Below are 15,886 nucleotides of genomic sequence, written 5' to 3'. Positions count from 1 at the left end.
ATTGGATACTGTTTTTCCTAGGTTGTACGTTCTAGAGGCCACTAAAACTTTTCATATTAATGTCAAAACTTTTAATTAATTGGTTGCAATGGGGGTGTGAAGAGTATTTCAAGCAATATGTAAAAAAATGTTCAAGAGAAAGATCCCCTACCCAACCTTTAAGACATGGGGGGTAAGATTCATGGGGAAACTTTTTCAAAACTTAAAGGGCGTGGGCGTGGTGACGCCTCAAAGTTTGATGACTAGCTATCACTCACCACAAAAATTAAGTTGCTTATAACTCCCACAAACATTATCCAATCTGTCCCAAACTTCATACGGTGAATGCTGGACCAAGCCTGAACGTGTGCACATATAACATAGTGACATCCACCTTTAGCGCCACCTGCTGGTGGTTGGAAACGTCTCTTTTTTTCCACACCTCGCATTTGATAAACTCCTCCTACATATTTAATGCAAAAACCTTCAAACTTGGCCAGGTTGCTCGTAAGACATGGGGGGGGGGGGGGATAAAATCATGGAGAAACTTTTTCAAACCTCAAAGGGCATGGCCGTGGCGATGCCTCAAATTTATGACTCGCCATAAAAAATTAAGTCGCTTATAACTTCCACATACATTATCCAATCTGTCCCAAACTTTATACGGTGATTGCTGGACCCAGCCTGAACCCGCACATATAACATAGTGATATCCACCTACAGCGCCACCTACTGGTGGTCGGAAACGTCATTTTTTTCTACAACTCGCATTTTATCGAACAGATTTTATGGTAACAGCTCCAAACTTGGCCAGGTTACTCTAAAGACATGGGGGGAAAGAATCATGGAGAAACTTTTCCAAACTCTGAACGGTTTGGGCGTGGCCAGGCGGTAAAAATCGTTTGATGGCGTTTGTGATTTGAAAGCCTTATCTTCATCGCAAAGATCATGAAACTTGGCACACACGTCCACCCTGACAACCTCGTACGTATGTAAAGGGTATCGTGTGTGGGCGGAGATAAATGGCTCAGTGGCGCCCCCTAGAAATTTTCAAAAACCCCTACGCATTGGGTTATAATGTACTCGTACGTACGCAGAGGGTATCGTGCGTGTGGCAAGAGCTGCGGCTCCAGCGTCCAGCGCATACCCCAACGTACGCACACCTCGGTCCCGCTCACAGCTGCTTGCAGCTTTCTAGTTATTATTAGGGACCGAGCAGTGAAACTGCAAGGACCCTATTGTATCTGTAAGGTTTATTAGGGACCGAGCAGTGAAACTGCAAGGACCCTATTGTATCTGTAAGGATTATTATTAGGGACCGAGCAGTGAAACTGCAAGGACCCTATTGTATCTGTAAGGTTTATTAGGGACCGAGCAGTGAAACTGCAAGGACCCTATTGTATCTGTAAGGTTTATTATTCCGTCTTTTTCTTATTCTTTGCAAAAGGTATGCGAAAACTCAGGAAATTTTGCGAGCGCCACCTGCCAGTTGACGACATGAAAGAATCTAAACTTTATATTTTTGGGAGTCGCTCATTGACTCTGTAGCTCCCCTATAATGCTTAAAAATGGTCCTCTTAATAGGATTAGTTTCGCGTGGGACGACGAAACTCGGTACACTCCTTCATCATGCCCAGACCCACAAAAAAGTCTGGGGTCACCATGGTCCCACGTCCACAGGAAGGCGGCCATTTTGGATGGAAAGTCAGTTTTTGACCGATTCCACGCCTTGCATATGATCGAACTTGTCCTACAGATTTAATGCTACAGACTTCAAACTTGGCCAGGTTACTCTTAAGACATGGAGGGAAAAAATAATGGAGAAACTTTTTCAAAACTTAAAGGGCGTGGGCGGTGCGACGCCTCAAAGTTTGATGACTCGCCATCACTCGCCACAAAAAATTAAGTCGCTTATAACTCCCACATACATTATCCAATCTGTCCCAAACTCTTTACGGTGAATGCTGGACCCAGCCTGAACGCGTAAATATTATCATAGTGACATCCACCTATAGCGCCACCTGCTGGTGGTTGGAAACATTTTTTTTTTCCACACCTCGCATTTGATCAAACTCCTCCTACATATTTAATGCAAAAACCTTCAAACTTGGCCAGGTTACTCATAAGACATGGTGGGAAAAAATCATGGAGAAACTTTTTCAAACCTCAAACGGCGTGGCCGTGGCGATGCCTCAAATTTATGACTCTCCATGAAAAATTAAGTCGATTATAACTCCCACATACATTATCCAATCTGTCCCAAACTTCATACGGTGATTGCTGGACCCAGCCTGAACGCGCACATATAAAATAGTGATATACACCTACAGCGCCACTTGCTGGTGCTCGGAAACGTCTTTTTTTTTCAACAACTCGCATTTTATCAAACTCCTACAGATTTCATGGTAACAGCTCCAAACTTGGCCAGGTTACTCTTAAGACATGGAGGGAAAAATTCTTTGAAAAACTTTTCCAAACTCTGAATGGTGTGGGCGTGGCCAGGCGGTGAAAATCTTGTGATGGCGTTCGTGATTTGAAAGCCTTATCATCACAAGGTCATGAAACTTGGCACACACATCCACCCTGACAACCTCGTACGTATGTAAAGGGTATCGTGTGTGGGCGGATCAAAATGGCTCAGTGGCGCCTCCTAGAAATTTTCAAAAACCCCTCCGCATTGGGATTATTATGTGCTCGTACATACGCAGAGGGTATCATGCGTGTGGGCAGAGCTGCAGCTCCAACGTCCAGCGCATGCCCCAACGTACGCCATCTCGGTCCTGCCTACAGTTGCTTGCAGCTTTCTAGTTTTTATTTATATAGTGCCAAATACAACAAATGTCATCTCAAGGGACTTAAATAATAAAGTCCAATTCAAGCCAATTGGAATTCAATTAATTGAAATCATAAACAATTCAAAAACAATTTCGTAGCTAAGGAAACCAACAGATTGCACCAAAACCTTGCTTCAGTCCAATCTCCCGTCCTGAGCGTGCCTGAGGCGATTGTGGAAAGGAACGACTCCCTTTTAACAGGAAGAAACCTCTGGCAGAACCAGATTCAGGAAGGGTGGCCATCCGCCTCGACCAGCTGGGGTTTGAGAAGACAGAAAAGAGGGGAAAAAAACACTGTAACACCATTCAAAGGATATCTGTTGGAACAGGGAAACACAAGTTAATGACCACAATAATGTCACATGTACATAATATCATTTGAGAAGTTAAACAGGGGAAAAAGAGAGTAAAGTGAGGAAAGGTGTGACAGATGAGCTCCCCCAGCAGTCTAGGCCTATAGCAGTTTAACTATGGGATGTTTCAGGATCACCTGAGCCATCCCTAACTATAAGCTTTATCAAAAAGGAAAGTTTTAAGCCTGGTCTTTAAAGTGGAAAGGGTGTCTGCTTCCCGGACATTTGCTGGCAGCTTATTCCACAAGAGAGGGGCCTGATAACTGAAGGCTCTGCCTCCCATTCTACTTTTAGAAACTCTGGGAACCTCAAGTAAACCTGCAGTTTGGGAGCGAAGTGCTCTGTTAGGAAAATATCTTATAATGAGATCTTTAAGATATGATGGCGCTCGGTCATTAAAAGCTTTAAATGTGAGGAGAATAATCTTAAATTTTTATATATTATATTCTGAATTTAACAGGGAGCCAATGAAGAGAAACTAAAACTGGAGAAATACGATCTCTCCTGTTCTCATCAGAACAGAACATGTCGTCTTTAAGACAGGCTTGTAGTCTGACCAACCTATTGGGTTCATCTGGTTTTACAGATAAGTACAACTGAGTATCGTCAGCATAGCAATGGTTATTTATGCCATGCTGTCTAATAATGTTACCTAATGGAAGCATGTATAAAGTGAAAAGAATTGGTCCAAGCACAGAACCCCGAGGAACTCCATGACTTACTCTGGTGTGTGGGGAAGATTCTTCATTTACAAGAACAAACTGAAATCTATCAGATAAATATGACTTAAACCAGCCTAATGCAGTCCCTTTAATCCCAATAACAGGTACATATCCTGTCAACAAAGACAGATTGATCAAATCCAAAATGAAAGTGTCAATTTATGGGAAAACCTCCTTCAACAGTCTGGTTGGGATTGGGTCTAAAACACAAGTTGATGGTTTAGAAGAGACTATTTCTGTTGTTAGTTCAGAGAGATCAACTGGACAGAAGCCATCTAAATACAAATCAGGTTCTAAAGATACTTCTAAAGTTGCTGTACTTGATGATACATCACTGATAATAGTGGGAAGGACTCCATCAATCTTCACTCTAATAGAAACAATTTTATTAATAAAGAAGCTCATGAAATCATCACTGCTGAGAGTTAAAGGAATACCTGGCTCCACAGACCTCGGACTCTTTGTCAGACTGGCTACAGTGCTGAAAAGAAACCTGGGATTGTTCTTATTCTCTTCTATCAATGATGAATAATAAGCAGTTCTAGCTTTACGAAGGGCTTTCTTATACGTTATTAAACTATCTTTCCAGACTAATTGAGACTCTTCTAAATTAGAGGAACGTCACTGTCTCTCCAGCTTTCTTGCAGTCTGCTTTAAAGCACGCAGCTGTGAATTATACCAAGGAGCCAGCCTCTTCTGACTGATTACCTTCCTTTTCAGAGGGGCAACATTGTCCAGTGCTGTACACATTGAAACTATAGTGCTGTCAACAAGAGAGTCAAGTGTTGCTGGAGTAAAATTTAGGTAGTCGTCTTCTGTCATATTTGCACATGGCAGTGAAGAAAAGGATGATGGAATTAATTCTTTAAATCTGTAAATTTCTTCTCAGAAACTGTATAGTCAAGTAATGTAAACTCAAAGGTTATCAAAAATGGTCAGATAAGACAGGGTTATGAGGGAACACTGTTAACTGTTCACTCTCAATGCCATAAGTCAGCAAAAGATCAAGGGTGTGATTAAGGCAGTGAGTCGGTCTGTGAACACTCTGAGAAAATCCAATAGTCTAATATAGAATTAAAGTTCATATTCAGGCTGTCATTTTCAACATCTACATGAATATTAAAGTCACCCACTACAATGACTTTATCTGTACTCAGCACTAACTGGGATAAAAACTCTTTAACTCTTGAACTGCACTGACTTTTTACATGTTTTAGTTAATCACATTTATATTGAACTTCACTGGTCTTGCAGATCTTAGTTTAATATTGCACTTTAATATTGAACTTTACTGGATGAGCAGGTCTTAGTTGAATATAATACTGTTTATACTCACTTCATTGGTTTTACAGATCTTAGTTAAATATACTCTATTTTTCGCAAAAATAATAACTCAAGTGTTTTCTTACTACAAATCCAGCAAGTCTGGCCACTGATTCAAAAATATGATCTCGTTACCTCGTTCCCCCTTGCACTAGAAGCTGGCCTTTGAATTACAGCAATTCAGCTGGAGGTCTTCTGTTAGGTCCATCGTCCCCGTGCACGGAATCAACTCCAACCCTGAATGCCCGAAAGGATGTTGAGATCTGGCTCGAAGGACCAAGTTGTTAAGAAAATTTGTTGAAGCATTAGCCACCTAAGGTCACAAGACATTCCTGTCGTTCCCTCCTATCACTTTCTACGTTAGATGAGTGCAAAGTAATTAATCGTGTAAGTCTTCTTTGTTCAGTACATCATGGTTCACACAGCTGAAATAAGACAGATAAGAGCCTTTCTCCAGCACACAGTGTCCCTTGACCCTGCAACATTGTAAAACATTCTCACACATGGTACTGCTTTTCTCATAGTATAACTTCATGATATTTTTCTAACATGGACGGTTGATGATTTGGGCTGAGTTGAGCTTATTTTACACCCACCACATCTGGACATCTTGCAGTCATTTCATTTTCCAAAGTATTCTATATTCAGATGTGAGGCCATCTGTATGATAACTAAAGCTTTGTTGAAACTGGATCTTGCCACAGGACAATGATCCCAAGCACACCAGCAAATCTGCTAGAGAATTGGCCAAAAAGAGAATAATTAATGAACCAGTCAGAATCGAGACCTCCACCTGATTGAGATGTTGTGGCAGGACCTGAAAAAAGCTTTACACAAACAAATGCTTGCAAACATAAGATAGAGTTTCTAAATTCCTCTATAACAATATTGAAGATTAATAATGTCAGAGAAAATTATTTTGGCAGTTTGTTGCTGCTAAAGGTAGTCCATCCACGGCTCTAGACTAACTTTTTACACTGGTTGCACTGGTGCGCCCAACTTTTTTTCTTAGGTGCACCAGCACAAAAGTTAGGTGCACCCAAATTTTCAAACACTGCAGTTTTGCAGGTTCACTTTTTTTTATTTATTTATTTATTTATTTTTAAATCGTTGTCCATATAGGCAATATTGACTTGTAAACGATTAACTAGCAATCTGGTCAAAATAAAGTTCTTTATTTGAAGCACAATTCTACAAACTTACTGAACTTAACTTACTAACTACTTACTGAAACTTACTGAAAAAGTGTTGGTGCTTAAAGTGCTTCACTGGCCTGAAATTTAAACTTAAAACATCTCAAGATAAATTAGATAAAAAGAAAATCTAAATTAAAATTGCAAGTGTTTCAAGGGCTTCAAACTGAACATCTCATGGCATAATGTCTTATGGACTATCCTCCATTGCAGTCACATGCCCCTCGGATGGCCAACTCCTGTAGTTGGGTTAAATATATATATCAGTATATTCACCGGTCTTCCTCTCCTCAAGATACGGCCGTACACAATGACGCATTCCTGAACGATCAGGAATGCCATATACTCACTGTTCGCAATTAGCACAGACGTCTTTTTTTTCAATGTATCTGCGATGACTCCCATAATTTGCGCGCACGAGACATCATTGCTGTACGTCGGGTTTATGTTCAAGCCATTTTTCTTCTGAAGAATTATTTCGGACTTGAACTTAGTGAAGGGAACTTTTGCAATATGTTAGGCAACGTTAAACTTGATTATCATCTCGGCCTCGTCCGATGATCTGTTTGCTGCTGCCTGCCGCTGAAAGGCAGCGGGGAGAGGGGACACTGAGCAGGTAATGTGTTTCATAGATGCGTTGTGCTTTTTCAGCGTTTCAATTCGAAATGGTCAAGCCATTCTCTTCGAAATGTATACACTTTACCCCTTTTAATTTCAGTTGGTTCTGGCTCGGAGTCGATCGTATGTGGCTCATTATCTGAAGCTAGCTCCGGACCAGGACATGACATAACGTGGGAGGTTGATGGCTCCGTGTCAGGGCATTGGTTGTGGTTATTTTCGGACGAATCAGGCCTTAACTTAACGAAAAAGTTGTCAGTCGTTCTTTTCATCTTATCACCCGCGGCTACATCCACTGTTTATCTCACGAGCCGAGGTTCATCACCTGTATGTCTGACTACAGGATGCGCGTGTTCAAACGTACACACACGGCCAATCAGAGGGGGGTCCCGCCCTTCACTATCTCTGATTGGTTTAGACCACGATATGGGTCTAATGTGTGTCTGTTGAACCACAGGGAGACTTTCAGAGTTGCGTAGATTTTTTTATTTATTTTTTTCCTCTAACGGGTGGTTGCACCTGTGCGACCTCAGATTTTTTTGAGAAAATAGGTCGCATGTGCGACCAAATTGGTCGCACTCTAGAGCCCTGCCATCAACTTATGACTTGGATCTTACTGAAACTAGTGTTGAAAGTGTAAGTCCTTTGAAATCATAGCCATTTGAAGGTGACTTAAGAAAAAAAAATTGTAATACTAAAAAGAAAAAAACTTCACCAACTGGAGTCAGCTGAATTCATACAAAACTTCCCAATCTTGTCTTAAGTTTAGGTTTGACTGATTTTATTGTGATTACACAGAGACCCTATATGACTTTAGGCTCTCTGAGGGACCAAGTCATTTACCCTGACACGTTTGAAGACCAGAGGAGGAAAGGCATCTCTGACCAGGTGGGGCACAATAAGAAAATAACTCCTGCATAACTGCTCACTTCCACTGACTGTGTGCGTTTCTAATTACCTTGTCTTGTCTGTGTCCAGGTGTTGAAGGAGTATCTGGACAATGTTCAGCTGGGTCACATCCTAGACAGGGAGGGCAGCTGGGATTCAGTTCAGGACTGGATGGATGTTCTCAGTGGAGGAGAAAAGCAGAGGATGGCTGTAAGAACTCATGCACCCACAGTTTATGGGCTGAACAGGCGACATTACAAATGATTGATTTAAATGGGTAAACATGACACCATCTATAAATTTTTGTTAAACTGAGTGCCCTGTTCAGGGCTCCACAGTGGTGTGATGGTTTGCACTGTCGCCTCTTCTTGATGTGCGTCTCCCATTTTAGCGTGGATTCTTTCTGGGTACTCTGGCTTCATAGAGTCATAAAACATGCATATTAGTTTAATTGTTTTTTCTAAATTGACCCTATTGAGTGTGAGCATGCATGGTTGTCAATCTTGTTTGTCTCTGTGTTGACCCTGCGATGGACTGGCTACTCATCCAGGGTGTACCTCACTTCTTGCCAAATGACAGCTGTGAAAGGCTCTGGCTCCTGCCTGACCCTGAATAGGTTTAAGCAGGTTTGGAAAATGGATAGATGGATGAGTGCCCTATTCAAGCTGGCCTATGCCAGCTCTGTCTGATTCTGTTGTCGCAGTCACTTTCTATGCACCTTTAACTCTCCATATCTGTCTTGATTTGGTAAAGGAATAATTTAGATTTTTCATTTATACTGGTGTTTTTGTGCTTGATGTCTTTCTATATTAAGATGGCCAGGCTGTTCTACCACAAGCCTCAGTTTGCCATTCTTGATGAGTGTACTAGCGCAGTGAGTGTTGATGTGGAGGACTATATCTACAGCCACTGCAGAACGGTACGATCGTACAGCACAACACAAATGTATTTAAATGATTTGAAAAAGGATAAATATCATGTTCAGAAACATTCCCAGTTTGATTGGTAACAAAGTATGTAACAAAGTATGTAAGTATGCGTTGAAAGAATATTAAACATTCACAGTGGCTGAAAATATTCAGTCACTTTTGGTAAATCTAGTCACAGAATATGATGGTGATAAAGATATAGATGATGCACCATTTCACTGACAGAACACTTCAGTCTTAAGTCCAAATTATCCATCTCTAAGGATGACTCTGTCCCAGTTAGACCAAAAATGTATGTCATAAACCAGATGGTCTTCAAGTTCTACTCCTTTACATAATTATTAAATAGTATATAAGAATGACACACTTGTGTTACTGATGTGAGAACAATGCTGACAAACTGTGGACAATTGTGCTTGGACATTGATGCCATTCTATTTGAACACAAACTGCTGGTACTCTTTAAATGGATTATATTACATTAACCTGTCAACAGCATCCCAAGAGATCCACAACCTTTGTGTACACAGAAATGGTACATCTTTGTGGAATAGAGTTTAGATCTGGTTAGAAAAACTATGTAAAGTCATCATGTTAAACCCTTTTCAAACATGAGATAAGGACCTTATTTAACATTGACAGTTGCAAATATCTGTTATAGTGATGGCATACAGTCATCCTTGACACTGCTCTCCTTAAGGTTGATGTCAATCATAACTTCATTCAGACAAGCTCTTGAAAGTGACGGAGAACCACGGTATGCATGACAAATTTGACTGTAAATCAAAGCTTTTCCCACCAGAGTAGAAACTGTCATCTCATCCATAAGTCACCCTTAACAGACTGGCTTTTAAGTCTGGTAAGGGTCAAAAGCCTCAGATGGCATCTGCAGATCTTATAATTAAATCGATTTTCCTCAACACATTCAAATGAAGACCATAATTGTATCATTAGATGCAGAAAAAACACTTAGCCAATTAGCTATTATTATTCAACATACTACAAATACTTGTTTTTTTTTTTAAATGTTTTTTTTTATTTTGTTTTCATTTAAAAAGGAGAACAGACATAACAATAACAACAACAACAGTAACAACACCCCGGCTCAGACACGCACAATGAAATTAGAAAAAGATATCTGTGACATTAGTAAGCACAAATAGACATAAATGAGTGTGTAAACAAATATGCAGTAAAGCTTCCAGTTATTTGTCATCTGTCCTGGTCTCATTCAGGGAGGCAAGGAAGGGGCCCCAAATAGCCAGAAACTTTTCCATTGAATTAGTCCTTGTGAACCTGAGTCTTTCCATCTGTATTAGTGAAGCCATATCAGCCAACCACCTCTGAAAGCAAGGGGGAGACGTGGACTTCCATTTCAGTAGGATTAGCCTTTTAGCAACAGTCATCCCCAGCATCAGAGACTGCTGTGTTGCTGCAGGTAGGCCTGCTGTACTCTGTGAGCAGCCACTGCTGTACTCTGTTTCCTATTTGCCGTTTTCACTGAAACTCCACCAGCAGAAATTAGACAGAATAGAAAAATACAGAATTAAGGGAACAGAGGAATACAAGACACGATCTCGCACCATAAAATTAGTCGCTAAGCAATTGCTTTGTTATACCAGGCCCACAAAACACTTGATAAATACATTTTCCAAAATCTTCTTACGTCATAAATGTGAACAAATCAACTATACTACCATGGTTTGTTTCTGCATGGGATTCTACAGCTCAAAATTCACCACTGCCACTTCACACTGGCAATATTAGATATTTAAGTATCATCGAAAATCCTAGTGCAAATTAGCTACCCCTCATCCATATTTCCAATAAAACCCTTGAACAAATGGTTTACATCACTTGATTCAATAATCTTTCAGTTTTACCAGGAAAAAAAAAAAAAGTCAGTCTCCCTCTATACAGAAGAAAAAGATTAATCTGGTGGAAAGCAAACAGTCTTTCACACAATGCTATCGCCATGTAAATACTCCCCAATCTGACACAATCCTGGTTTTCAGATGGATAACAACCTTATTCACTTTTCATTATGGAAACTTAAAGAAATCACCAACACTGCAAAGCAGATTGTGCTCTGTTATGTGGACAAATATACTCAGCTCCAGAGTAACGGCTTTCTCACATAGATTGCGATACTATGACCAATGTGGTTCAGAGGAGAGATGCGGCAGAGCTGGGGCCTACATATTTAGTGCAGCAACAAATGGCTACAACAATACATGAGAGAGAAGTAAAAAGCATGAAAGATTTGTGGTGTCATTAAATCTGAACTGTCAACAAAAATAGTTGGATTTACTCATAATGGTGGCAAATATAAGATGGGTGTCAGAAGCACTTTAAAAAAGTCATATTGTCGTAAAATATTAAGGGCATGTAATATTGATGTGTTCTTTCAGACAATGCAGTACAAGTTGTGTTTTCCTTAATCCACAGGTGGGCATCACCTTGTTCACAGTGTCCCATAGAAAGTCCCTGTGGAAGCACCATGAGGTAATGATTGAAGTTTCCTTTGAAGGAACATGGATAACCTACAGCCCCACATAAAACTTTAATGCCTTCTCACTGCACTGCAAGTTACTTTTGTCCTATGACAAAGCTTTGAAAATCAGAATATCCTAGTTAAATACAATGCATAACATGTGTGCCTGCTTAATCTCTGTTTACAGGGCAGTAATGGCATGGAAAGTTATAAGGCTGTGCAAACCTATACTTGTGTCAAAATTACATGTATATCTTAAATGTTTGGGTATGCTAGAGAAATGATAGCTCATCTAATGTGGTGCTGATTGCATCTTAAGCCTTAGTCTTAAAGGAAGACAAGGTTGTGGTTTTACACCCAGTTGAACTGGTGAAAAGGGACATGGGTTACAGGATAATAGTGGATATTGGACAACTCTACACCTTACCAGTCACAGAGTAAATTTGGGGTGATTGTAGGAGACTCTTGTTTTAATAAATTAAAGAAATCATCACACACACTGCTTAAATTTAAAAAAACAGAAAAAGGATGGGTTAAGACTCTGTTGCACAGAGAAGTTAGTTTATGTACTATGAAACATTAACTGCAGAAAAAAGAGAAATGTGATCAGATTTTATTCACAAACGGGTAGCGTAGCTCAGTGCTCTAATTTTTTTAATTTTGTTTTATACATTACAATTTGATGCATTGGACTTGAATAAGCATTTTAGCATATGGTATTCTTTTTAAGTACAGTGGAAACCGCTTATAGTGATCACGTTGGTCCAGAGCCAATTTGAACACTATAAGCAGTTGATTACTAAAACCGAATTTGTATTATTTTATTTTTTTGCTATTTTATTTTTTACTCCCTTGTTTCCTTTCTGGACGTCTGCTTCTGCCCTATGCTTCTGCCTCGCTAGCTAACGTAACGAGTTGACACCGGGCAGTGAGCTGAGATGCTGCGGCGAAGCTTGGCATTCCTCAGGCTACCTTGTGTAGTCTAATTAAGCAACGAGAGACAGTCATGAATGCTAACGACGGAGAAAGAAAACGACGGCGCCCAGGAAAAGCACCTGAGGAATGCCAAGCTTCGCCGCAGCATCTCGTTGGCTCGTTTTTGGTAATTTGCCATACGCCTCGAGGAGATAACGTTTTTCATTCAGAGAAAATGACTTCCTTTTTCCAGCCATGATTCGCGCGCTTGCTGCCCGGTGTCAACTCGTTACGTTAGCTAGCGAGGCAGAAGCATAGGGCAGAAGCAGACGTCCAGAAAGGAATCAAGGGAGTAAAAAATAAAATAGCTACACGTAGTTTTAAAATTATTTTTGCACAAGTTTACATTCATAAAATGGCCAAAAATGAACATTATAAGCGGATTTCTTGATTACTATAAACGAATTATTTAAACAGCATTTGTATAGAAATGATTCTGTCCCAAGCCTTTTGATCTATATAAGCGGTTGATTACTATATCCGTGACCACTATAAGCGGTTTCCACTGTATATGGGAAACAATAGAATTGAATCCCGTTTAAATTAGATAAACAAATTCCTATATATTGAAAGATTTCAGTCTTAGCCTTTTTGTGCTTATTGAAACTGTTTCCTTTTATTGTTTTACTTTGTTTGTTTTTGTTTTCCTACTAATTTTTCCCTTTTTTTCTTGTTATCTCCATGAAGTTTTACCTCCACATGGATGGGAGAGGGACCTACGAGTTCAAGCCCATCACAGAAGAAACTGTAGAGTTTGGCTCCTAACTGGCTTTTGAAATAAGCAGTACACGCAGTGCTCCGTTATACCAGTCCATTAATTCTTTGCACTGAAGATAAAACTTATTGCTAAAACAAGAAAATTACATTTTTAATCCTTTGTAATTTAGCATTACTTTCTATTTTTGACAAATCACTTTAGTCCTGTCTAATCTTTCTAAATCTAAAAACTTGTAGATTGTTTGTCACATATGAGATGTTGGAAGAAAGATGGACTTATTCTACAGTTTTTATCATTTTTGCATAATATCACATGTCACATTGGTTACATGTCCAACTTAGAAAATGACCTGTGTAAATTCTTCCAAAATTTGCCTTGCAGGTTTCCTTTAATATTAAATTGTCCACATAATCATTTTCAGGTTTTTTGTTATATCTAAACTAAACTTGGTAATATTAAATGTTGTCAGCCTCCTTTAATTGGGGCTGTTGCCATAACTGCAACACCACATATTGAATGGTAAACCACAGGTGATATCAAACAACGACCGCAACCGCAATTTTTTATGATTCAGTGTACATGTTCTAAATGTTTGCCTAAATATACTGCCTTGTCAAAAAAGTCACACTAATATGTAGTTGGACCACCTTTAAACACGGCACGCATTTTCCATGCCATAGTTTCTAAACATTTATATCTGTCCATAGTTTATTAAGTTTTTTACAAGATCATTTTATCGATGATGGAATAATTAGATTGCTGCGTAGTCTTCTCCTGCACATCCCAAACAAGTCAACAGTGCACTCTATGGTGGCCACTCCATGTCTGAAAATGTTTCCTGCTTCCTGAACCATGCTTCAACAATCTGAGCCCAATGAATCCTGGCAGTGTCATTTTAAAATATATCCATGCTATCAAGGAGAAAAAAAATCTATTGATGTATAAAGCTGGAGACTAAGTATATTCATTTAGTCGTCTGAAATTGTTTTTTTGTCGGGCACATTATGTTGTTGAACATTGGCCTGACCATACAAAGCAATCCCAGATAATTTGCTTTGGTAAATTAAATCCAAGTGGTGGCTTTTGGCAAGCCAGTGTAAATGCTTTATAAGAAGAGGAGTAGATTATTACACCTTAACATAGAACATCAAGCAGCAAATGTTGCTTTCTCCCTTCCCTGGATAAATTGCGCAGAGAATTTTTTATTATTTATTTTGCCCTGGTCCATTGTTGTTGGCAAGTTGGCCAGTGGACCGTCATTGGTGTCTTGTCTTTAACTGCCGACCCTCCATTGCTCCCTTTGACTTCACGAGAGGGCCTGAGCCTCTCCTTGTTTTGCCTGTCCATCAAATCATGCCTCTACCTGCAAGTTTGCCATTGCGAGATGAGTTCTCTGCAGCCAAACCAGTGTCCAATCTCGCTATTCACCGGATGATCAGTCCCAGCAGCCTGCTTTGAGGGCTCAGCCGACATGACATGAAGATGTGCAAGGTTGCATTACATTTGACAGCAAACTGAAATGTCAAACAGAAACAATTTGGAGGAAAAATGACCAATAAAACTGGTGGGCTGGGTCACATAAATTAGATGAAAGGAAATGGGTATTCAGGAATTTGCTTTAGCAGGGTATGTTTTGGTTATTTTTTCCAATCGTAAAAACATTTTTTGCTAAATTGATTGATTGTTTTTTTTTTTTTTTTTTTAATTTAGGTGTTTTTATCAAGATTTTTTTTTTAAATGCAGCTTACAAATGCACATAAAAAGCATTCTTGTCATAAATTGTTTGTAATCTTATAAAGAGTGAAAAGCTACTTCATGTCTGGTTCTGACTCTGGGAATGGGTAGAAGACCGGATCCAGATGACCTGAGGGGTCTGGAAGGTTCATACTGGGTCAAGAGGTCAAATCAAATCAAATTTAATTGTATAGCACATTTCATGTACAAAACAATTCAAAGTGCTTTACGTAAAATAAAAGCATAGCAGCAGGGAGTGGAAGAAACATTAAAAATACATAAAAGAATATAAAGAGAAACAAATAAAAAAATATTAATTAATTGAAAAACAAGCAACAGTCCAGATAAATTAAAAGATACCGTGCAGATTTCATGCATAGACACATGAGAAAAGAAATGTTTTTAACCTGGATTTAAAAATGTATACATTTGGTGTAAGTTGAATCTCCACTGGCAGTTTGTTCCACTTGTTTGCAGCATAACAGCTAAATGCTGCTTCTCCATGTTTAGTCTAGACTCTGGACTGGACCAGCTGACCTGAGTCCTTGGATCTAAGAGCTCTGCTAGGTTTTTGGGCCTAAACCGTTCTGGGATTCGTTAAGCATCAGCAGGCTTTTAAAATCTATTCTGTGACTGACTGGAAGCCAGTGTAAAGATTTTAAAACTGGTGTGATGTGTTCAGATCTCTTAGTCCGGGTTAAAACTCTAGCAGCAGCGTTCTGGATGAGCTGCAGATGTTTAATGCTCTTCTTGGAAAGTCCAGTTAAAAGAGCATTACAGTAATCAAGTCTACTGGAGATGAATGCATGGATGAGTTTCTCCTGGTCTTTTTGGGAGAGGAAACCTTTAATTCTGTTGACCCAAAGGGAGTATATACAAGTTAAACAGAAGAGGTCCAAGAATTGACCCCTGGGGGACTCCACAAGTCATGGCCACTCGCTCAGATTCATAGCTGCCAATTGTAACAAAATAACTCCGGCCTTCTAAGTAGGACCTGAACCAGTTAAGGACCGCTCCAGAAAGTCCAACCCAGTTTTCCAGCCTGTGCAACAGGATTCTGTGATCTACAGTATCAAAAAAGTGCAGTTTAGTTCCAGTCATGTTGTCCATGAATAATATTCCCTAT

The 15,886-nt window shown here is 39.6% G+C and overlaps 1 protein-coding gene across 2 annotated transcripts in view; it reads left to right on the top strand.

The window, feature by feature from the left end:
• abcd3a (ATP-binding cassette, sub-family D (ALD), member 3a) overlaps positions 1-14,837 on the top strand; it is a 61,819-nt gene extending 46,982 nt beyond the window's left edge. For both annotated transcript variants that reach the window (XM_075452053.1, XM_075452054.1), the window contains exons 19-23: positions 7,821-7,910; positions 8,001-8,120; positions 8,725-8,829; positions 11,288-11,344; positions 12,996-14,837. In XM_075452053.1, the coding sequence (XP_075308168.1) occupies positions 7,821-7,910; positions 8,001-8,120; positions 8,725-8,829; positions 11,288-11,344; positions 12,996-13,073 (450 nt within the window). In that variant the 3' untranslated portion in view covers positions 13,074-14,837. The remainder of the gene's footprint in view (positions 1-7,820; positions 7,911-8,000; positions 8,121-8,724; positions 8,830-11,287; positions 11,345-12,995) is intronic.
• Positions 14,838-15,886: the final 1,049 nt, after the last annotated feature.

This window comes from Odontesthes bonariensis, chromosome 20 (assembly GCF_027942865.1).
Source record: "Odontesthes bonariensis isolate fOdoBon6 chromosome 20, fOdoBon6.hap1, whole genome shotgun sequence".
Lineage (NCBI taxonomy): Eukaryota > Metazoa > Chordata > Actinopteri > Atheriniformes > Atherinopsidae > Odontesthes > Odontesthes bonariensis.
The sequence above is the reverse complement of the archived record's forward strand: the minus strand, read 5'-3'. Positions and strand labels throughout refer to the sequence as shown.